This window comes from Xiphophorus hellerii, chromosome 10, assembly GCF_003331165.1.
Source record: "Xiphophorus hellerii strain 12219 chromosome 10, Xiphophorus_hellerii-4.1, whole genome shotgun sequence".
In the NCBI taxonomy this organism is placed as follows: domain Eukaryota; kingdom Metazoa; phylum Chordata; class Actinopteri; order Cyprinodontiformes; family Poeciliidae; genus Xiphophorus; species Xiphophorus hellerii.
Window position 1 is genome coordinate 2,567,252 of NC_045681.1, and position 25,020 is coordinate 2,592,271.

A 25,020-nucleotide genomic window follows, 5' to 3' on the forward strand; every position below is an offset into this window, starting at 1 on the left:
TCTTCTCAAGAATCACTGAATTTTATTCCAAACTTTTGTTTGTGAACATGTTTATGTGTAAATGAATGAAATAAACAAAATAAAGTAGAATAAATCAATTCAGATGAAAAACATCCTGTGTGCAGGCAGTTCTTCCCTTTTGGCATGTTGGTTTCCTTTTTGGTCCCATCCTGCATGAATATATTGACATAAAGAGCTGATATTCCTGCCAAGAGGCCTTAATGCCAATTCACAGGCAGCAGAAAACTTATAGAAACTAAAGGTATTAAGTCTGCTTCTATGTCGGCTTTATGATGATAAAACCTTTCACTTCAGTCTGAATCTGGTTTTTGCACAGCTTGTTAAGCCCAACAAATGTGCAGAAAGTCGGAGAGAAGAGGACATGGGGGCTCCTTGCAGAGCACATGACTTTTATGGCCTGCTTTGCATCCTTCGATGTTGAGGGAAACAGCTTTATTCTAATGGCTTACGATATACATATGAGGAGATAATGAGATTGTGTTAGGTCCTGACAGAAGAGATGATGACATCAATATGAAACAGCTCTGGTCTCCTCAATGGTCTCCGTGTGCATTCTGCGCTGATTTATCTGCGTCCTGTGGGCCATTGGACTCATTGCGGCGTCTTAGGCGGATTGAATCACTGCAAAATAAGAAGGTCGCCATTCAGCTCCAAACTGCCCATTTCTACAGAGATGCGCCCGGTAGGAGGAGTCTCGTCTGTGTCCTTTTTGCTTATGATGCTCAGGAAATGAGTGAAGCTGCATGTTCTGCAGAGAAGGAACGGTTCTCTTCCTTGCTGGAAAGTGCTGCGAGAAGAGCATGTGTGACATGTGAGTTTGCGCCTTGCCTGGTGCAAAGAGGAAGGGGGTTTCACTGACACTGCTGCTACCATTAGCCGTAGCGTTGCTCACACATCTCCTCATCTTAGGCTGCCTCTATCCCCCCCAGCCCACCCCATTCTCCTTCCTCCATCCCCACCTTCTCACCACAACCTCCACCACGTCTCCATCCTCCCCCTGCTCCTCCTCCTCCTCCCTGCCTGGCTGCGTCCTCTCTTTCCTGTTCTTGCTGCAGTGTTGCTATAGCAGCGGAGAAATGTGGGAATACCTCTGTCCTTCAGAGCGCTGGAGAGGGGGAGATAGCAGCAGAGAGGAAGGATGGTAGACAAACAGAGGTGAAGGTGGATGGAGGAAGAGAAAAGATGGAGGGAGGGAAGACAGCTTCCAATGGGTTCCACTTCTTCTTCTTCTTGCTCTGCCCCCACATAAAGGGCGCCCTCGCATTGATATTCTGTCCCTGCGATGAAGAAGACGCCACAGTTGTCATGCTTGGAGGGCTGTTTGTGTGTGTGTGTGTGTGTGTGTGTGTGTGTGGGTGGGTGTGTGTGGGTGTGCGTGTGTGTGTGTGGGTTTTGACTGAGACGGCACATTGTCGCACGGCCGTGGCGTAGCTTCACGCCGAGCCTTTACGCACATCATTTGTTCGGCAATCCACGCGTTTCTGGATGTCTCCATTTGTAGTGAGGCTGCAGTTTCCATGACAACACCCAGACTAAAATAGCACCCCCCACACCTCCCTCCCCCCTCCTCCACTCCTCTACCTCTCCCCTCCTCGGCACTCAGAACCGTTCACGTCTGATCCCGGGCCGCAGTCTTTTTGGGCCCGTCACACGCAGGACAGAGGGACGCGTGTCGACTCTGAAACACACACACACACACACACACACCTCTGCCCACATCTTATCTCCCGCTTTGCAGTCTCCCCGTCAACATGCATCAACCTCTGGGTCGCCATGACAACCGTCTTGAAATGACTACAATTATTTTATCCATGATCAAAAACAAACATAAACACAACAGCCGCTTGAGGGACAGGAAGGAGAAAGACGGATGTGATTTTGGGTTGAGTTTGTTCTCTGGAAAAGGGAACACACTCGTTCTGTGACCCTTCAGTGAACTTGTGTGTATGTAGATATAATTTTATTTCCTTTTGCGTCTAAGCTATGATATGGGATGTGTGTCTTCATGTACCATATGGGGATCTGTGGCTGGTGTTTGTGTGAGCCTGTATGTCGCCTCCTGGATGGGTGCAGGTGGACTCACTGACCCAGTGGTACCGATGTTTGGCTTTGCAAGGCTAACCAGTGTCACCCTCCACGGTTCTGTGTGTGCACTTGCCAGCGAGGGGATCACTGTGCACTGCTGCGACAGAGAGAGAAAAATAGTCAACCAGATGGACATAGTGAGAGCTGTGCAGTAAAGACCCACGTTAAAATGAAACACAACTTGGCTATTCCCTGTTTGGACCCAACGTCGCTTTCAGATCTGTTTTAATTCATCGCAACAAAGACTCAACAAGGTGTCAGAAACATTCCTAAGAGATTCTGGGCTGAAATAAAAACAACAGTACACATCCATGATGCAAATCTCCGTTTCCAGCAGACCCAAAGGTGTTGTAGAGGCAGTGGAGTGCAGTAAAGTCACAGTTGTGTTCAAGAAACCAACAGATGAGTACACCATGGTTTAGTAGTAGCAGCTTAAAATACTGTTTTCAAAGTTGGGGTCACACATTTTCAGATTGTCTGCCAGTCAAATTCATCAAGCTGCTTTGCTAATCAAGCTAGCCTAGCAAGCAATAAATGGAAAATGTTTCTGCCAAGAAAAAGACCAAAGGAACCATCCAGCAGTTCAACTGTGGAGAAACCCCCCCATAAGAACTGGGTAAATGAAATGATTAGAAAATATGACATATTATTTAATCAAATGAGAGAATTAGGATGAAAAATTGCATTATTTGGTAAAGTCTTACTATGTTATGTAGCAGCTAGCAAACACCTGGTGGGACGGATGAGCTTATCATACGAATTACGTCACAGAACAGTTGTAAACGGCATAACGAGAAGTACTGTTGTGATGACATGCTAAAGTGTAAGAGTAGGAGTAAAAATAACCCTACCAAGCAATACCTTCCAATGGGCAGTTAGCGGCGGCTAACATCTCTAAAATTAAACACACCCAAATAGGACAACATTAATAATGATAACAGTTAAAACCGTTTGCAAAACATAGCAAAATTACTCATGAAATACTGTATTTTATTAAATTTGTCTAATTTATATGTAAAAATATAATATTTGTAAAGAAAACACAGAGCTGATCCTAACACACACACACACACACACCACAGAACGGCAACAGAAAAAGGGGCGGAGCTGTCAGTTACTGGTTGCGATGGTAACCAAAAAACAGCATAAAACAATAAATGTCTAAATGAAATAAATACAAAGAATACATTTTAACAAGCTCCACATGTATAATATTGTTAAAATTATTATAACTACATGATTGCGCTATAAAGTGGCACTATGTGCCCGGAAAATGCAAGTTAATGTCTTGTGTCGTTAGCAAGTCGAGTTAGCATTGAGCTATCAAGGGTATCTGCTAATATTCTTACTAAGTTCTGACTTCAGGTTGTTTTTTCTTCTAATATAAACTCCTTCTGCCTAAGTTAAGCTCCACAAATAGTTTCTGATAAAGCCAAGCTGCAAAACATCCACCATCATAGAAGCTAACTCATATTTTGTTTCATTTTCAAGTTTTTTAAAAATAAAATCATTCCTATTGTTCGCCCACAAGCCGTCTATTGACCCATATTTTCTAAATGACGTGGTCCTGCCTGTCTTACACATTTAAAACATGACATCAACACAGCTCACACTCAGTAATCTCATTCTATATCCCACAAAGCTGCTTTGATACCAACACATACTTAAATGCGTGCTAAGTAAGGGAAAACACCAGCGGCCCTGTCATTTTGGGCGAACCCGCAGCAGATGGCGGTCGGCTTTAATGACTGTTTGTGGCCAGGCCTTCATGTGTGTTTTTACTCACCAGAACACAATTGTTGAAGTCAGGTGCATACATCAGCATTTTGCTCATTTCTTTGTCACAGAGGTGTAAACACAGATTGACAACATGTGACCTTGCCTTTAGGGACTATACACTCGCTCCCTGAAGATCCAACTCTGACTTAAATCTGTCAAAGTTGCGTTTTAGGTCATGGACACAGAGAACGTACACTGTAAAACATTAGAAGGTGGTTTAACTTGAAAATGAAAGTCCACCTGCTGCCTTGAAAATGAAATTTAAGTCAACAAGAAAATTGTTTTGGTTTTAACTCAGAAATTAAAGTTCATGAAGTTGATTTAACACCAAGAGACAAGTTGTCTAAACATTGTTTTTCAAGTTCATTAATCTTGAATTGAGAGTTTTAACTTATTGCTGCAATTTAAACCAAATTAAATCACAATATGCAAGAAAATCTGACCTGGTTTCTCTATTATTTTACTCACAATATCAAGTTTAAATAATGACTTATTTTACTGTATAATAATTGAACTTCTAGTTTTAAATCACATGAACCAAATTTCTGATCTGATGATGAATTTTATGAAACATCTCAATGAATTCAGCTCAGAAACATTTAGTGTGATCAGGACATTATCCTCAAGCTTTGCAAACTGTCAGCTGCATTAAAATGAACATTTGCCTTAATAACACAAGAGTCAGATCAATGTAACGCTTCATCTCAGGAAACAAAAACACGCCGCTAAGCATTCTGGGAAATAGTTCCCACTCCTGTCTTTTTCTTCTTTCAGTTTTTTAAGTGCTAACCTAAAAACTCTGGTTTATTCAACTCTTAATAAAAAGTTAACACAACTTACTGCTGTAAGTTTATCTTTCCTAAACTCAAACATTTAGGTCCAAAATCTAAAACTCACTAAATTTATTTGACTTAAAGAGTAGACAATAGTAGGCACAACTAAATGTGGCTGAAATGTTTTACAGTGTGAAGGAGGGACAGAAAGATGAGGTCAGGTAGGACGACTATAAAAGTTCTGCTTAACTTCAACAAAACAAGAGCTTAACCAAAGTCTGCAGTCCTGATGCAGAAGATGTGGGATTCACAGAAACTGCTTGGTCAAGAATTTGACTAAAACAGCAACATGTGTGTCTGAGGTAAACACCGATGCGAATTTAAATCATGTTTTGGGGATTAGTTCCATTATGATTCTGTAACTTTTCCTCTTAAATTCAGGCGGGGATTTTTCAGACGAAGCAGCGTTTTGTGAGTCGACATGATGTGGACGACGTTGGGATGTTTCCACCTCCTCTGCTGCATCTGCTTGACCGAGTCCCAGCAGCTCAAGTTTGTTGTTGCTGTAAGTGAAACCATTGAAATCCTCAGCCATGACATGCGTTTTCTTTTTTTCTCCTGTAATACATCACACACAAGATGTTTGCATAGTGCTACTGATGGCATTTGTTTGTTGAACGCCATGATTTTAACATAGTCTGACAGCCTGCTTTGATTTGCAATGTTGCTGATTACGCTGCCGTAATCAGTTTTCTGCCCAGTGAGTATTATTTTATTTACACTTTTATCACAAAGGATTACTTTGAGCCTAGCCTCAGACAGCGGCGAGCATATCTCTCCCAGACACTGCGGCTTTGTTCATAAACCTCTTTATGTAACACTTCGGCACACAGTTGAATTACTTAAGGAGACACTACGCACAAAACAGTCTTGTATCCTTTTCAAGCAGTAGACTGATTTTAAAATAGTGTTTTTTTATTTTAATTCATAAAATTATGTTGCTCTTAGAATATTCAAATCCTCCAAATTATCTGAAAAATAAGTTCTTATCTTCCTGCAAGCGTATACAGGGACAAATTTTAGGTTGTTTTATAATTATAGTATAATTAATAATAGAATTAACAACATATTTTCCAAGAGACGACAGATAAAACTCCAGGTGTGTGATGGCGGTGTGCATGCCGATAAACTCCATGAGAGGTTAGGCTGTGTTTCACTGTAAGACACCAACTGAGAAACAAGCGCAGAGACATGAAAAGCATGTCCAGTAAATAAAATACCTGCGTCCCACTTCTCCACCACTTCCCCAGTAAAAGCAAAGCCATGTAGGACACGAAGTACACGAAGGTGAACTGACAAAAGCAGGAAGGGTGTGACGGGACAGCGGCTGCAGGAACCACTCAAGGTTTCACTGTAAATCATCCAATTCTTTAATGAATTCACACCAGAACCTGTGAGGTCATACATGACCTTATCATTTATAACTCATACGTAATTACTTACTATGCATAGTGTGCAGTACAGCTTGTTTTTTTTATTTACATTTGGTTGTGACGTTTAAAATTATTATTTTTTTGGTTCTTAAATGAGCAAATTTGTGCTCACTGCAAAAACACCAAGTCTTACCAAGTATTTTTAGTTTTGTTTCTATTGCAAATATCTTATTATACTTAAAATAAGACTGAATTAACCTACAGGTAACCTTTCGGCAAGATAAAGGAGCTTGTTTTAATCCAACAGTTCCTTTATATTAATGAATATTAATATAATATTCCACTGGCAAATAAATTTACTTAAAACAAAGGAATTTCCCCATTTTATAATAATCTGCCAGTGGAACTAGAACTGGGTTGCTAGGCGACAGGCTGGGCTTGCCTGGGGTTGCTAGGTAACGGCGCCAATGGAACTAAAACTTTTTGATAAATATTAAGGAATTATTTACTCAAAACAAGCCTCTTTATCTAACTGAAAGGCCAGTTTTGTCTTAAATCAAGTGTACTAAGATACGTCGACTTGGAAGAAAACTAAAAATATTTAAGATTTGTATTTTTGCAGTGTTAATCCTACAGGTTCTTTTTGTTTGGGGTCTATAGACAGTTAAAAACAAAACAGTTAATGTGTGTTTGGTGTGATCAGGAGCAAATCGAATGTTTTCATAATCCAGTGAAATGTAACTCTGGGTTAAACACCTCCTCACAAAGGTGAGTCTGCACTGTAAAACATTTGAGTCGCATGTAGTTACTATCTCCAACTCTTTAAGTCAAATAAATTTAGTGAGTTTTAGATTTTGGACCTAAATGTTTGAGTTTGTGAAAGATAAACTTACAGCAGTAAGTTGTGTTAAGTTTTATTAAGAGTTGAATAAACCAGAGTTTTTAGGTTAGCACTTAAAAAACTGAAAGAAGAAAAAGACAGGAGTGGGAACTATTTCCCAGAATGCTTAGCAGCGTGTTTTTGTTTCCTGAGATGAAGCGTTACATTGATCTGACTCTTGTGTTATTAAGGCAAATGTTCATTTTAATGCAGCTGACAGTTTGCAAAGCTTGAGGATAAAGTCCTGATCACACTAAATGTTTCTGAGCTGAATTCATTGAGATGTTTCATAAAATTCATCATCAGATCAGAAATTTGGTTCATATGATTTGAAACAGGAATTTAAATTATTCTACAGTAAAATAAGTTGTTATTTTAACTTGATATTGTGAGTAAAATAATAGAGAAATCAGGTCAGATTTTTATTGCATATTGTGATTTAATTTGGTTTAAATTGTTACATTAAGTTAAAACTCACAATTCAAGATTAATGAACTTGAAAAACAATGTTTAGACAACTTGTCTATTGGTGTTAAATCAACTTCATGAACTTTAATTTCTGAGTTAAAACCAAAATAATTTTCTTGTTGACTTAAATTTCATTTTCAAGGCAGCAGGTGGACTTTCATTTTCAAGCTAAACCAGCTTCTAATGTTTTACAGTGTGCAGGTTGATAACACTATGACTCTTCTGCCTGCGCCTTAAATCCGGCCTCATCTGTTCCTAATCACCACTTTCTGTCTCACGGAGAGTTACTCCTTTAGCTAGAGGGCGTGATGAGCGCAGGAGCAGCAGCGCGGCGTCTGAATTCATGCAATATAATCTGTTCTGACTTTTAAGGTGTTCCGACACGGCGATCGATCGCCTATTGAGTCATACCCCAGGGATCCGCATGGGGAGGAAGTCTGGGCTCAGGGCTTCGGACAGCTCACCGAGGTACATGTTGTTTCTTTCTGCTAAAACTTCCAGTTTTTAGCAGCATGAAGGGTAAAACTGGAACAAACCACAGAATGAAAACCTTGAGCAGAAGGCATCATTCAAAAGTGAGCCAACATTAAATCTAGTAAACCAATAAAATAAAATGTTCTAATAATATCTATTATAATATCTAATAATATTTTTTTAATATTTAAATTGGAGTAATTATTTGTCTATTTTATGCATCTAATTTGTATCAGTTTGACTGTCGTACATCTGAACCTCTCAATAGATGGACAAATTATTTTCTTCTGATTCTGATGAATTTCAGAAAAGCATTTTTATTTGTACATAAAGGCTTGTTGCATAAAATATGTCTTTGCTTGTGTTTTAATACTTTGAAAGTAACAAGCTAGTATCACAGGTTAATTAATCAGACTGTCAGCTGGCTGCAACTTCCTCCAATTTGATTATAAATAACAATAACTTGCTGTTTGTTATCATAGTCGCCTCACAGAGCTCGTTGCCTCCCCCACTCAACTCCTTCAGACTAGCCAGCAGCAATCAGCAAACATCTGATTCATACAAACTACTTCTCAGTTCAGCGCTCCTAGGAACAGTTATTAACGGCATAATGGAGGAACATTGCTGTGATGATTGCTGAAGGCAGAATGTTGGAAAGAGGGGAACCTTCTTAAAGAGACAGAGGCCATTTTCAAGACGTCAAATTGTAAAGCTAATTTTCTTCTAAGTTTGATATATGCAGCATTTTTTCTAACAACTGAAAGTAACATATTGACTTATATGTGCTGTAAAATAGCACTAAGTGCTGGAAAATACATAATATCTGCCCCTTTAAGAAGGAAACATCACCAAACAGACGGATTTGTCTTTTTTTGAGCGTGAGAAAAGTCTTTCAGCTTAAGACATTTTAGAAAACTGGTCACTCTTTACTTTCTCTGGTATCTTAATAGAAACTGCGACGTCTTTTTGTGCTTTTCAAAACATTACTTTTGTAACTTTTCCCTTAAACCAAGGTAAAAGTTGAGATTATCAAACTACTATTTAACAGAGAAAGACGGTGGATGAACTGTAAGTAAGTAGAACACAAATACAAAATAATTAAGCAAAAATCAACAAATATTTCACTTCTTAAACAGATGGGAAGCAAAGCAGGTTTTCTCTGCTCACAGAGATCGGAGTCACTTAAAAATGTCATTTTACTGTTAAAATTTCACAGGTTTTTCTCTTTATGCTCCACTTCACTGTCAGGTTGATCCAATTCAACTGCAGTTCTGCACAAGCAGAAAGACAAACGATTAAACATTAACAAACCTGCTATTGTTCTCGCATGCTTTCTGAAATATGTATTGTGTTTTCATGTCTTTTTCTATTTTTAAATGCTTGGTTTAATGTTCAGTAGTCCAATGTGACACAGCTGCTAACATTTAAATCCGACCATATAAAGTTAAATGACGACAAATTGCAGACGGGCTTACAGATTAACAGGAACAGATTTAATGAAAATTTACTGTAGATTGTAACTTTATACTGTTTCAAACAAACTAATAGAATAGAATAATTTCCTGTGCCTTGGAGGATTTATACTCCCTAAGCCACAAATTCAATATTTTTATTGTGACAAAAACACAATAAGGGGGAAGAAAGATGACAGTTTTTAGATTGTTGACAAATAAATGTATTAAAGTGGGAAACATATGTTGGTTTTTATGTTATCTCAGATCAGCAGCATTTAAATTCAGGTTAAATCACAAACTCTGTTTGCTAATGAAGTGATTTATGATGGAAGTGTGAGAAATCAGGGCCTCGGGGTCAAAGGTCATTCATGTTTAGAGGCTTCGCTCCAAGCTCCTGCAGAAACGCACATTTATTTAAGTCCAGTTTGCTTGCAGAGGTTTGTGGAGTAGACAAAATATTGTACTAAAATAAGAGTTGCTGTACTTCAACATATTTCTACTCAAGTAAAAGTAAAAAATAGACGTCCAAGAAATTAGTAAAGTAAGAGAAAAAAAAAAGTATTTGGTTAAAATGTCTGCTCAGGTGCTGAGTAACTGATCAAATTATCAATCATTAATATTTAAAAATTACACCACGAGAGAGAACAAAATATTAAGCTAGGTGGCAATTTAAATGACAATAATGACAAAATCAGGCAAAATAAATTGTTTTGCAAATCAGTTTCTTTCAGTAAAAACAGCAGGTGTGTCTCTGGTGGAGTTTTGGTTAAAACATGTTTGTTTTTCATTCAGTGGGAAGAAAATCCAGACATTTTACTCAAGTAAGAGCAGATATACTTCATCATAAAAGGACTGAAGTAGAAGTAAAAAGTACAAAATACACTTTGCTGTATTTAATGTTGATGTGTCATAAAATCCTGGCGAGACGTTCAGGGTGCATGTTTTCCACGTTCACCTCCTGCTCTCTGCTTCCCTTCCAGCTGGGCATGAAGCAGCACTTTGAGCTGGGCAGATTTCTACGCAGGCGCTACGGAAACTTCCTCAGTGAGGAATACAACAGCAAAGAGGTGTGTGTGACTCCTCACATTTTTTTTTCCAGCTCCGCTGTAATATCTGGATTCCCATGTACGCCGCAGCTGCTGCAACGTGCGACAAGTTTTGCGTGTCTTTGCCGTCTGCGGCGTCTGCGCTGCATGCAGTAATTTAATGAGGATGACACATTGTGGTCGTATCGCTGCCGTGGCCTTGTTATATGCTGAATGGGGGGATAAGGCAGCCCTGGGAGCCACAGTTTGTACTGTATATATTTGGCAGCATGTAGGGTTGAGTGGGGCTGCAGGCTCAGCAGACTGTCATCATCAGGGCATGATTTCTGCTTCCATTCCCTCTTATTGTCTCCAAACTCTCCCCTTCCGCCTCCTCCTGGTTTAAAGTAACATGTAATTAATATGAAAATACCAACTCTTCTCGGTACCTGTCGTTGGTAATTTGCCTCCGAGTCGCTCTCAGCTTGTACCGAGCTTTCCCCCTGTGCTGCCACGTCTGCTTTAATTTCACAAAACAGGGGAAAAGGAGGATTTTTGGTGTCACAGAAGCATCTGAGCTTATCAGAGGGATTTACTGTGTACAAGAACCTGACACAGGGTGACAGAGGGAGGGAGACGAGCAAAGGCTGGTGTCAGAGGAGATCACAGCCAGCCGGATCTCCCACCTTCCTGCTTCCCGCATTTTTTCAAATCCTTCCCTTCACTTGATGATGTTTCAGCTGACCCACATAAAGCAGGGCAGAGATTGTGCATAGAAATTCATGTTTTTATTGGACAGTGATAGAAATATAATCAAACTGATGTCTTTAAAGCTTGTAGTTGTGGTGTAATGTGCTATTAAAAAAAAAGATTTTTCCTTTTCCAAATCATATAAAACCCAAAAATGTGTCTGAATCCTACGACGGCGTGTTAGGGAATCTGTAGATGGAAAGAAATGGAGCAGTGAATTTAGAAATTTTGAAATGAATCTCAGGAATTTTCTAGTGAAAGCAAGAAAATTTCTGAGTTCAAAAAGTTGAAAATTAGCAAGAAAAAAACTGATGAATCTTAGATATGATCTACTATACTTTCAGAATTTTTGACTTTAGAAACTTTCTGAGATGAATCTCAAAGTTTCTAGTTTTTTTCTAGAATTTCTTTTGACTTTTCAAGATCAGACATTTCTGAGTTATTTTCTAGGAAATGAGTCTTGATATTTCTGAGGTTTTTTGTTGCAATATTTTTTACTTTTGGAGCTAAAAACATTTTTCTGTTTTATTTTTTCTAAAAAATTTCTTAAATTTTTCTAAAAATGTCCAAGTTTTTTTCAGAAAGTTTCTGAGATTAATCTCAAAATCTCACATTTTTCTAGCAAATCTTTGAGTTTTCAAGATCGGAAATTTCTACATTATTTTCTAGGAAATTAATTGTAAAATTTCAGATTTTGTTTTTTTTGCAAATTTTTCAACTTTTGGAGCTAAAAAAATCGTAGTTTTTTTCTGAGCTTTTGGGGGAAATAATTTTTTTTCCTATCTACAGTGGCACTAATACACCATCGTATTCCATCACATGCACCGCTGCGACAACGAAGGAAAACGTTGTGTTTCCTGTGTTTCCTCCATGTTTTCTCCTTGTTTCCTCCATGTTTCCTCCTTGTTTCCTCCGTGTTTCCTCCATGTTTCCTCCTTGTTTTCTCCTTGTTTCCTCCATGTTTCCACTGTGTTTACTCAGTGTTTCCTCCTTGTTTCCTCCATGTTTCCTCCTTGTTTCCTCTGCGTTTCCTCCATGTTTCCTCAGTGTTTCCTCCATGTTTCCTCCTTATTTCCTCCGTGTTTCCACTGTGTTTACTCTGTGTTTCCTCCTTGCTTCCTCCGTGTTTCCTCCTTGTTTCCTCCATGTTTCCTCCGTGTTTCCTCCTTCTTTCCTCCTTATTTCCTCCGTGTTTCCACTGTGTTTACTCTGTGTTTCCTCCTTGCTTCCTCCGTGTTTCCTCCTTGTTTCCTCCATGTTTCCTCCGTGTTTCCTCCTTCTTTCCTCCATGATTCCTCCTTGTTTCCTCTGTGTTTCCTCTGTGTTTACTCCGTGTTTCCTCCATGTTTCCACCAGCTTTATGTCCGGAGCACCGACTACGACCGCACTCTGATGAGCGCCCAGGCCTGCCTGGCTGGGATGTTCCCCCCCACCAGACGCCCGCCTCCCATCATGCCCCAGTTACTGTGGCGGCCCATTCCAGTGCACACAGTCCCCCGGGCCCAGGATAAGGTGGGCTGCTGAGCCAAATAAATATTTCCTTTTCATCCAGCAGCACAGCTGTACCCAAACTGCATAAATTTAGTGGGGTCCCCGGCTTCATGCTGCTGTCAGAGTTCCAGCTGAACTTGACGCCATTCAGGGCTTGTTGTTTTACAGTGTAAAGCGACGGTATATTTATACTCCGAAGACTTGCAGAGCTTAAAGTAAATGCTTCTTTACTTGTGTGTCTTTTTAATGCTTTCATTCTCTGTTGTTGAAGCTTTTGAAGTCTCCAGGCAAAGACTGTCCGAGGTTCAGAGCTTTGATGACGGAGACCTTTGAGAGCGCCCCCTACCAGAGGTTCGTCCGGGCTCACCAGGTAGGATGGACCCCCAAAAAATGACAAACTCCACCTGGGAAAACCCTTTTATCCATCTGTCTGTGTGTTGCCACAAATGTTGACATATTTTATTCAGATTTGATGGTTTTAATGGGCATAAATGTGTGAAAACATCAGGAAGTTTGAATAAATTTGTAAACGCAGTTTACAAATTCTCCAGACCAAATTTCATGCTAATTTTTAGACAGTCATATTACGGAATCATAAAAAAAAGTGTGATTTCACAAATCTCTAATTATGTTTTAAAAACCTCAGCTCAGTATGTGTCTTTAAAAACATTCAAATTCAGTTCAGAAACAGATTTTAATTCAGTGCCGACTTCACTGTGAAGCTGGAAATCTCCAGCGTTAGCCTCGTTAGCTAACCGCTGCATACAGATATAAGGCGGTAAAGTGCGATGCTCCTTTTCCCCCATTTATAAAATCCACAAATAATCAATAAAAACCCTATTTGGGGTGCAGCAGACGAAACTTTTCTTGTTTTTTGAATGCATGACGCCCCACAGGAAGTAGCGCCCTGGGTGGAGAACCCTCAGCATCTGCTGTACTGTCAGCTGCTAGAGGAGTGAGGAAATAAAAGCAAACAAATCTGAATCTGAATCGCTAATGCTAATGGAGTTAGCATTAGCATTGCATCACAGCTAGCTGCCACAAACCTCGGGATTAAAAGCAGAAAGTTAATTTTTTTTGTCCTACAGCAAAGAAATGAAGCAACTGGATTGAAATGATTCATACGCAGGCAGCAGGTTATCTGAAGAAAGCTTATTTACATCGTCTGGTTCCACCTTAAGAAGGTCGTCACCTTTCCTTTCTGTTTTTCTCGTCTCTTTCCCGGAGCCATGTCCCTGTGAACTTGTGAAATCTTGTTTATTGCTCATTAATTTCAGAGCAGATTTACACAATCCCGCTGGATTTACTGCTAAACACTATCTTCATAATTTCGGCTGTTTGGTATGTAAACTAGCACACAAAATTGCGCATTTTTTGGTGAAATCGCTGCAGTTCACAGAGGCTGCTGCCGCCGACACAATCAGCACTTCCAGTGGACGTGTTAGTTATGCACCAGGCATCGTGTCCTCTCGCTGATTTTCTCAGGCACGGTGACTCCAGTGCCTACAAAAAGCTGCACAGTGCAATTTCTCTCACATTCTCAGAGACACTAATTAACGGTTGGATTAAATTAGATAAGGAATTACAATGAAACAGTTTTAATTAAACCGGGTCCCATGCGCTGCTTGCTAAGGAGGTGTTGGAGATCAGGCCAGGGCCGCTGCTGTTAAATATGAACACCCTCTGCTGTACCTGCAAGAACCGGGTGGAGACGCTTCACACTGTCCGTTTTTCATTTTAGAACCAACACGTTTCATACAAAGTGATTCACAGCAACGAGTAAAGGTCAGAGAAACCTGCATAAATGTAAAAAAAAGTCAAGACTCAATGGGCGAATCTGAACAATTATGTAAAAATTGGAGACATATTTAAAATTTATTTGAAAAGAAAAAGAACTGCATATAAATTTGAGGCTTTTGTTGATTTATGGACTGATTTCAACGTCCCAATACAGGCCCAACTTTTTAGCTCAATCAATTCATTTTCCACCTGGTTGAGTTTTAGTACCATCAGTTACATTTGTTGTGTCCTTTTGAAAATCAGTTCATGTGTTTGACATCAAAGCATCCAAATATGTTCACGTTTGAAGCAGCTGGCTTTTGACTTTTCTCATTTAATTGGGGCCTGCCATGCAAAGCAATGGCAGGAACCTATTACTATTGTCGGAGAAAGTGTTTCTTTCTTCTTCTTTATTTTTCTTCCGTAACCGTTAATGCGGCTCGTACCGCTGGGTGCACACCTACAAATGAGGTATCAAAACGTGCAGAAAATTCACGCCATTCCAGCTATTACTTTTGGTGGGATTTGGGCTTAACGTGGCGACATAATTCGCAAAAAACTACGAAAAAAACCCCATTATAAGTCAATGGGAAAAATCCTAGAAATACCCTATTTTTGAGGATTTTCTGTGTCGTCACAATTTCACCTAGAAATGCCATTCAAATTTCATTTTGTAGATACGTCTGTGATCTCTTCGAAAGTGAAGACGGCTCGTCGATACCAGTTACGGTTTGTCCACAATTTGCCTCTAAGCGACCCAAAGTTTCTCATTTTTCCTAAAGTTAGAGTGCGTCTCTGGCTGCTTAGAGTGAGAGATGAAGACAACTTTTTCAGCCCAAATCATTTTTGAAATCGCCATCACGCCCACAAATATCGCACGATTAGTATCAAAATCGGTCCTGACATTGATACGCCTGTCTGCTCCGGTAAAATGTTTTCGAAATTTATCTAGACCGTACGGTTTTCTGTCACGGTGCTTCAGAGCAAAGTCATGCGACAGGATTTTCTGAGGCTGTCTCCCATGTATTTGAATAGAATTTCAGATCTGGGCACAACATTTCTTTCTCTCATCGCTGTAAATGCTCTGACTGAGGTACAGATATGAATCTCGGGACTATAGCAGAAGACACATTGCCCTCTTATACGCTCGAAACGCTTTTCGAATATGTATTACGGTTCCCGAACACGAAGGATTTGTTTCCAATGCTTTTTTTCAGTAAACCGTGTAGGCTCAAACACACAATTGTGTGTTTGAGCATGTATGACTCACAGCTCACACCTGCTGAGACCATTATTTACCATGGCAACGGATCTCAAGAGGCTATTGGCTGCTGATTTGGACTACAAATACGCATCGCTGTAGTTCTATCTATCCTCAGTTGAAACAGATCAGGACTGAACTGGCCTTTAGAACTACCCGCTGCTATGGGCTGTATATAATTGATTTAACTCAGTAACTGTTACACATGGGATTAGTTTGGAACTTTAAAATGGAGCATAATAATAATTTCAAAATAAAAGCCTTGAATATTTTTACATCAGGTAATTGCTGTTTTTGGCTTTATTTGACTTTTTCATCCAAAGCACTGTTACACATGGTATTAGTTTGGCCCTTTGAAATGAAGCTTAACAAAAATTTCAAAATAAAAGCCTTGAATATTTTTACATCATGTAATTGCTCTTTTTGGCTTTATTTGACTTTTTCATCCAAAGCACTGTTACACATGGTATTAGTTTGGCCCTTTGAAATGAAGCATACTGAAAATTTCAAAATAAAAGCCTTGACTATTTTACATGACGTAATTGCTCTTTTTGGCCGTATATGACTTTTTCATCCAAAGCAATGTTACACATGGGATTAGTTCGGAACTTTAAAATGGAGCATAATAATAATTTCAAAATAAAAGCCTTGAATATTTTTACATCAGGTAATTGCTGTTTTTGGCTTTATGTGACTTTTTCATCCAAAGCACTGTTACACATGGGATTAGTTTGGAACTTTAAAATTAAGCATACTGAAAATTTCAAAATAAAAGCCTTGAATATTTTACATGACGTAATTGCTCTTTTTGGCCGTATATGACTTTTTCATCCAAAGCAATGTTACACATGGTATTAGTTTGGCCCTTTGAAATGAAGCATACTGAAAATTTCAAAATAAAAGCCTTGAATATTTTTACATGACGTAATTGCTCTTTTTGGCTTTATTTGACTTTTTCATCCAAAGCACTCTTACACGTGGTATTAGTTCAGAACTTTAAAATGAAGCATACTGAAAATTTCAAAATAAAAGCCTTGAATATTTTTACATCATGTAATGCTCTTTTTTGCTTCATTTGACTTTTTCATCCAAAGCACTGTTACACGTGGTATTAGTTTGGCCCTTTGAAATGAAGCATACTGAAAATTTCAAAATAAAAGCCTTGAATATTTTTACATCAGCCACTTGTGTTTTGAGCATTATATAACTATTTTAACCCAAGGACTATTACGCATGGGATTAGTTTGGCCCTTTGAAATGAAGTTTAACAAAACTTCCAAAATAAAAGCCTTGACAACATTTTAAATCGTACCGAATGGTGCACGTCCGCCTCGCTTAACGTTCTTGCGGTTCTCCGCGTGCCACTGATCACGTCGCGGCGTTCTTTAGCGTCGACGCCGATTTGTGGCGCGACGACGCCGGGCCCGAACCCCACGGGCGCGCCTCGGCAGGCCCCGGCTAAATTTCTTCCGAAATTTTGTTTTTCTAGTTCAAACACTGAAATTGTGTTTTTTCGACATTAGCGGAATATTGACAAAGTTTGAGCGTCTTTGTAACGGAAACGCGGAAACTACTGTTACCGTGATATGCAGCCACATAATGGCTTAAAAAAGCGCAGACAAAATGCAATACACTGAGTAACATTTAACTAAATATGTGTGTGTGTGTGTGTGTGTGTAATTTTGACTGGAGAAAATCCTGATCTAAATTCTTCTGTTTGACCTGCAGAGCTTTGTGGAGAGGCTTTCTAACCACACCGGCTACCCCGCGTCCCGACTGGTTGGCAAAAAAATCTGGAGGGTTCACGACACTCTGACCTGTCAGGTTTGTTCCACATAAAATGTATAATTTTTATAAGGTTTCAAAATAAAAGGTAAATTAAATTGAACTATTTTTTTTCCCATTTCAACCACAAACTTCAGATTTTCTGCAACTGATCAGCACAAAGTTTTGTGTAAATGTCAAGTGAGAGAAAAATTATACAGGCTAGAGCTGGCAAGCAGAATTTTAGTGGTGGTGGCAGCATCATGCTGTGGGAAAATGAAAACAGATATCCACTGCTTTGTCCCAAATTACAAAAAAATTCAATTTGAATCAATACTTTTATAAACCCCTCTGTATTCATGCTTTAGTTGTCTTTAATTTATTCAAGGAAAATTTACAAGAAAAATCACCTATTCACATTTTTTCATAAATCATAACTGAAATTTTCCAAAAATGCAGTATAAGGAGCCAATCATTTATTTTTCTTTGCGCTGATTGGCTGTTTTTCAAAACACAGAAGTAAGGCAGACTGTAAGTTTAGTTTATGTTTTAGTACTAAGATGTTTTCCACTGTGTGAATTAATGCATATTAATGCATATTTGGTGTTTGAACTATTAAAATAAGCAGTTATAAGAGTTTCTTAAGCATTTCTTGCCTCTAGCTGCAGATCAGAAGCAGAAAAAAATAAAATAAGGGGAAAATAGTTTTCTCTTAATGGATGGTGATAATGTTCATACTTCCAATCAGACTTGAAATGGAGAACAAATGGAAATATAGTAATTAAAGTCTCTGACATGGGAGCTTTCTGGGCCAGGTTGCTCTCGCTCACTCACACTTGCAAAATGAGCATCTGTTATCTTCCTACTCTAATCTAAAAATAGACGGGATCACAGAAACCATGTAACGCAGCAAATTAACCCCCTTTTCTTTCTCTCTCTTTTTATTTTATTTTCCATGTCCACGTGTCGGTGGAACGTAACTAACAACAGTTTTTCGTGCACAGAGGATCCACAACTTGACTCTCCCTCGCTGGGCCACGCAGGACGTCCTGGAAACGCTGCGGAGGATCGCTTCCTTCGAGGTCACATACAGCATCCTCAGTCACAAGCGGAGAGAGAAGGCCCGGCTCTCTGGAGGTGGGAACTCACTTTACACTGTAAAACTGTAACTGGGTGAGCCACATTTAGTTGTGTCTACTATCTTCTACTCTTTAAGTCAAATAAATTTAGCGAGTTTTAGATTTTTTTAGACTTTTTATTAATTTTGTCAAACCTCCAAGAGTTGAATAAACAGAGTTTTTAGGTTAGCACTTAAAAAAACTGAAAGAAGAAAAAGAGTGGGAACTATTTCCCAGAATGCTTAGTGGCGTGTTTTTGTATCTTGAGATGAAGCGTTACATTGATCTGACTCTTGTGTTATTAAGACAAATGTTCATTTTAATGCAGCTGACAGTTTGCAAAGCTTGAGGATAATGTCCTGATCACACTAAATGTTTCTGAGCTGAATTCATTGAGATGTTTCATAAAATTCATCATCAGATCAGAAATTTGGTTCATGTGATTTGAAACAAGAATTTAATTTATTCTAAAGTAAAATAAGTTGTTATTTAAACTTGATATTGTGAGTAAAATAATAGAGAAATGTGTCTCTTTAACTGGGTGAGGACAGTTTTTTTTCCTTGCATATTGTGAAATAATTATTTGGTTTAAAGTGCAGCATTAAGTTAAAACTCACAATTCAAGATTAATGAACTTAAAAAACAATGTTTAGACAACTTGTCTACTCAACTTATACTGGCTGTAAATAGGATTATATACAAATTTCTCATGTAAGTGGACAGAAGTCACATGTGGGGTACCCCAAGGTTTAATCCTAGGATCCCTCTTATTTAATATCTATATGTTCCCACTAGCTCAGCTTATAACATGAAATAAGATTAATTACCATAACTATGCGGTAACACACACAGCTCTACATTGTGATGTCACCAGGCACCAGGTGACTCAGAACCATCCAATCACTGAACAGATGCTTAGAACAGATGAATGTGTGGATGTGCCAAAACTTTCTCCAGCTCAACAGAAACAAAACTGAAGTTTTTATCTTTGGACCTAAAGAGGAACGATCTGGAGTCAATGCACAGCTTCAGTTATTACAGTTAAAAACCTGGGAGTAGTGATGACCTCTGACCTGAACCTTCAGAGCCACATAAAGACAGTTACAAAGTCGGCCTTCTCTCACCTGAAAAACATTTCCAGGATTAAAGGACTAATGTCCCAAAAACATCTACAGAAACTCCTCCATGCATTTATCTTTAGTCACATTTATTACTGCAACAGTTTCTTCTCAGGTCTGAATAAAAAAATCAGTCAGATCCAGAACGCTGCTGCTGGTGTTCTGACTAAAACCAGGAAGACAGAGAACATCACCCAGTTCTACAGTCCACTGAGAGAACAGACTTTAAAATACTGATGTTAGTTTATAAATCACTGAACGGCTTAAAGATCTGCTGCTGCTGGATCAACCTTCCAGACCCCTCAGCTCTTCAGGTTCTGCTTTGCATCAGAACCAGAACCAAGCAGCATTCAGCTTCTATGCACCACAAATCTGGAACAAACTTCCAGAAAACTGCAAAACAGCCGAAACACTGAGTTTCTTTAAATCCAGACTACAACCCCACTTGGTTAGAGTTGGTTTTGAAACATAATCAATGAAGCAATAATCAATGATCTGATGTGTAACGATCTTAAAATTAAACGCTTCAGTTGTTGACTGTGTTTCTATGACTTTGTGTTTTTATGACGTAAAGCACTTTAAACTGCCGTGTTGCGGAAATGTGCTGTAAAAATGAAATTAGATTTTATCTGCAGCACAGTGCGGAGTTAAATATTAGTGTGTGTGTGTGTGTGGCGGTGTGTGTGTGTGTGGGGGTGGGTGTGGGTGTGTGTGTGTGTGTGTGTGTGTGTGTGTGTGTGGCGGGAGCTGTGTAACCTATGTGGCTGCTAGCCCATGCTTTGTTTTCGCCTCAAACGAAGTGCAGGGTTGACTCCCGCGTGAGCTGATGGGACGGAGACGGCGGCGCCAGAGGAAGCGGCTCAACGGGGTCAAGAGGATTCTGTTGGTGTCTGCGGAAAACGCATTTGCTCTGTTGACTCTGTGTTAATTTGCCAGGGGTGTTGCTAAACGCCATCCTGAGGAATTTCTCCGACGCCATTGAGCACAGCAGCGGCGGCGGCGCACTGAAATTCATTATGTACTCAGCTGTAAGTTCAGCGTCTCATAAACTGGCTATCTGTGTCGCCAAGCGCTGCTTCACCTCCCCTCATGTCCTCACTGCTTGCACTTATCCTAGCATGACTCCACACTCATCACCCTGCAGGCAGCGCTGGACGTCTACGACGGCCTCCTGCCTCCCTACGCTGCCTGTCAACTCTTTGAGTTCTACCAGGAGGATGATGGGTAATGACTTCCTTCGGTCTGTTCTCCACGCATTCTGCTATTTGCATATTCAAGTGCGGGATCTAGGTCAGACGCGCACACACATACACTCACACGCATTTTGAGTTATTGCATTCTTCTTTTTAGTTGAATGAACCATTCAAATATATTTTCCTTTTTAAAATCCGATGGAGGCCGGGCGTCCGTCCAGCGCCGCTTTGGGCAAATTAGCACAGAATGCAAAAAAACCCCATTTACATAACACTTCCCACAAGTGTGTGTCATCTTATTGTGCTCATGCTAATAATCACCCAGATCCTATTCAGTGGAGCTGCATTACCGTAATGACTCCTCGTCCGAGCCTTACCCCAGCCGTGTGCCGGGCTGCGGCGGCCTGAGCCGCTGCCCTTTGACCTCCTTCACCGAGCTGGTGCGCGACGTGATGCCGGCCGACTGGGAGGCCGAGTGCGGCGTCAGGACCAGGTGGTCCAGCAAAGGTAGGGGGAAACGGTTCTACCGTAACTACATTTAAAAATCAGATTGCGTCAATATTTTACTGTTCATATTTACACAAAACAAATGTACATGTTTCTCTTGGGCTCGATTGAATACATTTATTTTCGGTAACAGGATTTGGGTCACTTTGTTTCAAAATGTTTGCAAGTTTAAGAAAGAATAAAAGCTGATTTTGGATTTTCAGTGAAAGTCTCTTGGTTTCACCTTTTGTTAAAACTTAGTTACAAAATACTTTGTTTTGTACTTTACATTTTGCTCTAAGAAAATTCTTCTGGAAACAATTTTTACCCTGATTACAGATTAAAAGTCTCCATCTGCATTGTGTCATTTTTTAATTTCAGTTGGGGGGCCGCACAAAATCAGCCCAAAGGCCACAAATGGCCCCCGGACCGCACTTTGGACACCCCTGCACTATATGATTTAAATAAAGTCATAGTCATAAAGATTCAGATTTCCTCTTGAAATTTTTATTTTAGTGTCGTTTCTCATAAAAGATTTTATTTTTATTTGCTGTAAAATCTTTTTGCACTTTTTATTTAGGAAAACTTGCACACAAATGTTACTTTTTTTCAGTTTATCATGTTAACATGTAGTTTGTAGAGACCTATAAGCTTCATTTGAATTCTGTCCTCTTTTTTAACAGAATAATAATAATAAAAACACCTAAAGATCATAAGTTTGATGATAGAGCTTCAGCTGTTTCACTTCATAATTATGCTTTGTTTTGGTCTATTTCATAAAATTCATATGAAAGCACAAAATCATTTTTGGCTTAATGTGACAAAATTCAAGGAGTATGAATACTTTTTCAAAAATCTGTTTGTTTCTGAAACAGTTAATGTATTTCATAATCTTATTTTATTACATTTTTTTTAACAAAAACGCATAAACGCCTAAAAATGAACTGTTGTTTCCTGCAGGTATCATTACAGCTCTTGCAGTGGCAGTGGGCGTCCTGGGAGTGGCGCTGCTGTGCAGCATAGCGGTGGCTGTCCACCAGCGGACAGCGTCCTACTCCAGGGACCTGTAGAGCAGGAAACCACCAGATGTGCCAAAAATAAGAAAAACTGCCAAGTATTTAACCAACCTGGGACAAGTTCAGGAGTTTGTTTTCTCATCCTAAGAATATTGTGTCTGAATATTAATGTGACTAAAATAATTCACGTTACATTTGAGAAATTTAAACAGAAATAAGATGTAAGGGGAAATCTGTGGAGCAGATCAATAAACTTTATTTGAATCACTGGTAATAACTTGTATCCTTCATAGTGACATTCACTCTTCATTTGCAGCTTGGTTCACATGATTTCACATTCTCTGCTGCTTGGCTCCTCATTTTTTCTCCGGCGCTATGGCAACTGTGGAGCAGAAACACTTAGGTTAGAATCAAACGCTGGAAAAGTTATGAAAGGATGAAGAACAGGTTGATAAAAAGAAACATGTTTCAGGTAGTTTTGCTCAAATACTTCAGCAGATTTCTGTATAATGCATGGTGCTAAATAAATACAGTACAACACTAAATGCTAATGCAGGTCAATGAAGCAAATCAACTGTAAAATCTAAAAATAAATGCATAAAATGTGTCTGACTGGCCACATTTGTAAATAAAAGGAATAACTGGAAAACTTTCACTAGTGTAAAACTACTTAAATCTTTTGTTTAATAACCTAGCGGTATTTACTGTGGTTTGATAAATGATGAGCGGTTTGTATGGCCGACTGTGAGCCAGCATTGGTCTGATATTGAGGATGTGGATTAAATCCACAAACGGTTTACCATAAGCACATTATTCTATCATCTTTGAGCTTGCCGTTGTTTGCTGTATCGCTGGTTGCACCATTCTGCAGGTCACGATTGCATTGGTTTGGTGTGGACTGCTTAAGCTAGCAGCTAAGTATAAAAGGATTAAAAACATGTTTATCACTTTCCAAGTGAAAGTGGTGATCCCTGGTTACTTGTTTTAAGTCATGAAGTTTCCTTTTAAATATATTTACAAAACTGAAGACAAGAATTTATGTGACAAATAACTGTTCCACCATTTTTCGGCCACGCCTGCCTCTGCAGCCGGTCCTTACCTCGGACGTCCAGTTTGCACTCCACCTCATCCTGACCCAGGTCGTTGACCGCCATGCAGCAGTATTTGCCTGCGTCGAAAGTGCTCGGCTTGCGGATGTTGAGCGTCAGAACTCCCTGGTTGTTCTGCATCAGAAACTTGGGATCCCCCCCGATGATCATTCTGTTCTTCATCCATACGATCTTGGGCTGGGAGGTGCAGAATGTCGAGATGCAGTGAACTGGCTCGTGGCATGTCAAGACTTTATTACAACCGCAAAAATCAATGGATTTTACTTGGATCTCATTTGGTTGACCAACACAACGTACAAAAAACTGGGAGATGAAAAGCACATAGAACGTGGTTTTCAAACTTTTTGGACAAAATCAAAATCTGGAAAATGTAGTGTGGATTTATTTTCAGTCGCTTAAGTCAACACTTTGTACAAAAACCTTTTACTGCAAGTACAGATGCAGATCTATTAGGCTTCATGCACCCAAAGTCTGACATGTTTTTCCATCCATCTTTCCAGAATGGATCAAACCCAATTTCTTAGTTTTAGTATACTTCCTAGTGTTTGTTCAATGAGAGTTTCAGTAAATTTGAAAATAGAATTAAATGGAGTTACTGTGAGCAGTTTAGTAACACAAATCAAAGTGGGTTTGTTTTTCCAAGAGCAAATATTTGTGTTTTTTTAATTCAATAATTTTCCTAACTCTGATCAAAGTCCGCACAGCATTCTGGGGGATGTAGGCAGAGGAAAGGCTTTAGCCACTCCACCCTTTTTAGCTAGCTAAGCAAAGTGAGTGGGATCAACTAACTCACTCGCTCTTTGGTTGCCCAGCAACAACATATTGTGTCACTTGCGCAGCAGCAGTTTCAGGTTTTGTCATAACTGCTTAAAAATAAAAAAACAACCGCGTGGAGCAAAAGGAGAAAACGGCTGCAACATCTCGAGAGGAAACGGGATAAAACAGGAAAATCACGACAACAGTTTGGCGATATCTCAAATATTTAAAACAACAAACTATCAACTGAGATATTGAGATATGGTTTTCAGCCACATAAATAAAATAAAATATTTTGAATTTAGTGGCTGTAATGTGACAAAATATAATATTTTTTCAAGCTTATTATAGCTGGCTGGTTTACCTTGGGAAAGCCCCTCACAGAGCAGCTGATAGCGGTGCTGTACCCAGCGACAACAGACCGGTCCACCAGCGGCTGGGTGAACTTGGGCGCACAGGCCATGTCCTTTTCCTTAAAGCCAACCTGTTTGAGCTCCAGACCTGAGGTGAGACAAAACATGGCACAGAGAACCCAGTTTATTTTGTTTCAAAGTCACATTTCAGGAATCTGCAGGTCACACACCGGTGTGAGATGAACACACAGCCTCACCTGTCTTAGACACGACGGCCGTGTTCTTGCTCATCCGCGGCTCCTCGCTCAGACCGCACAGGTTCTCGCTGTAGACCCGGAACATGTACTCATTACCCATGATCAGGTCGGACACCGTGCAGTTTGTACGTCTGTTGTGTTCGTAAACAGTGAACCATTCCTGATGGGGGGGAAATG

At 39.5% G+C, this 25,020-nt stretch overlaps 2 protein-coding genes across 6 annotated transcripts in view; one reads left to right on the forward strand and one right to left on the reverse strand.

Annotated features, from left to right (window-relative positions):
- The first annotated feature begins 4,889 nt into the window (after window positions 1–4,889).
- Window positions 4,890–22,458, forward strand: LOC116727672 (testicular acid phosphatase homolog). Of its 2 annotated transcripts, XM_032575263.1 has the most exons (12): window positions 4,890–5,020; window positions 5,100–5,223; window positions 7,812–7,907; window positions 10,348–10,434; window positions 12,499–12,654; window positions 12,905–13,003; window positions 17,402–17,497; window positions 18,442–18,574; window positions 20,610–20,701; window positions 20,791–20,897; window positions 21,192–21,373; window positions 22,313–22,458. In XM_032575263.1, the coding sequence occupies exons 2-12, from the start codon at window positions 5,140–5,142 to the stop codon at window positions 22,420–22,422; spliced, it is 1,242 nt and encodes a 413-aa protein (XP_032431154.1). In that variant the 5' UTR covers window positions 4,890–5,020; window positions 5,100–5,139; the 3' UTR covers window positions 22,423–22,458. The 2 variants fall into 2 exon arrangements, with proteins under 2 accessions (XP_032431154.1, XP_032431155.1); XM_032575264.1 differs by lacking the exon at window positions 12,499–12,654.
- Window positions 22,459–22,590: 132 nt separating this feature from the next.
- Window positions 22,591–25,020, reverse strand: part of LOC116727656 (myosin-binding protein C, fast-type-like) — a 30,755-nt gene continuing 28,325 nt past the window's right edge. For all 4 annotated transcript variants that reach the window (XM_032575225.1, XM_032575226.1, XM_032575224.1 and 1 more), the window contains 4 exons: window positions 24,844–25,003; window positions 24,598–24,734; window positions 23,468–23,654; window positions 22,591–22,750 (listed from right to left, as the gene is read on the reverse strand). In XM_032575225.1, the coding sequence (XP_032431116.1) occupies window positions 22,725–22,750; window positions 23,468–23,654; window positions 24,598–24,734; window positions 24,844–25,003 (510 nt within the window). In that variant the 3' untranslated portion in view covers window positions 22,591–22,724. The remainder of the gene's footprint in view (window positions 22,751–23,467; window positions 23,655–24,597; window positions 24,735–24,843; window positions 25,004–25,020) is intronic.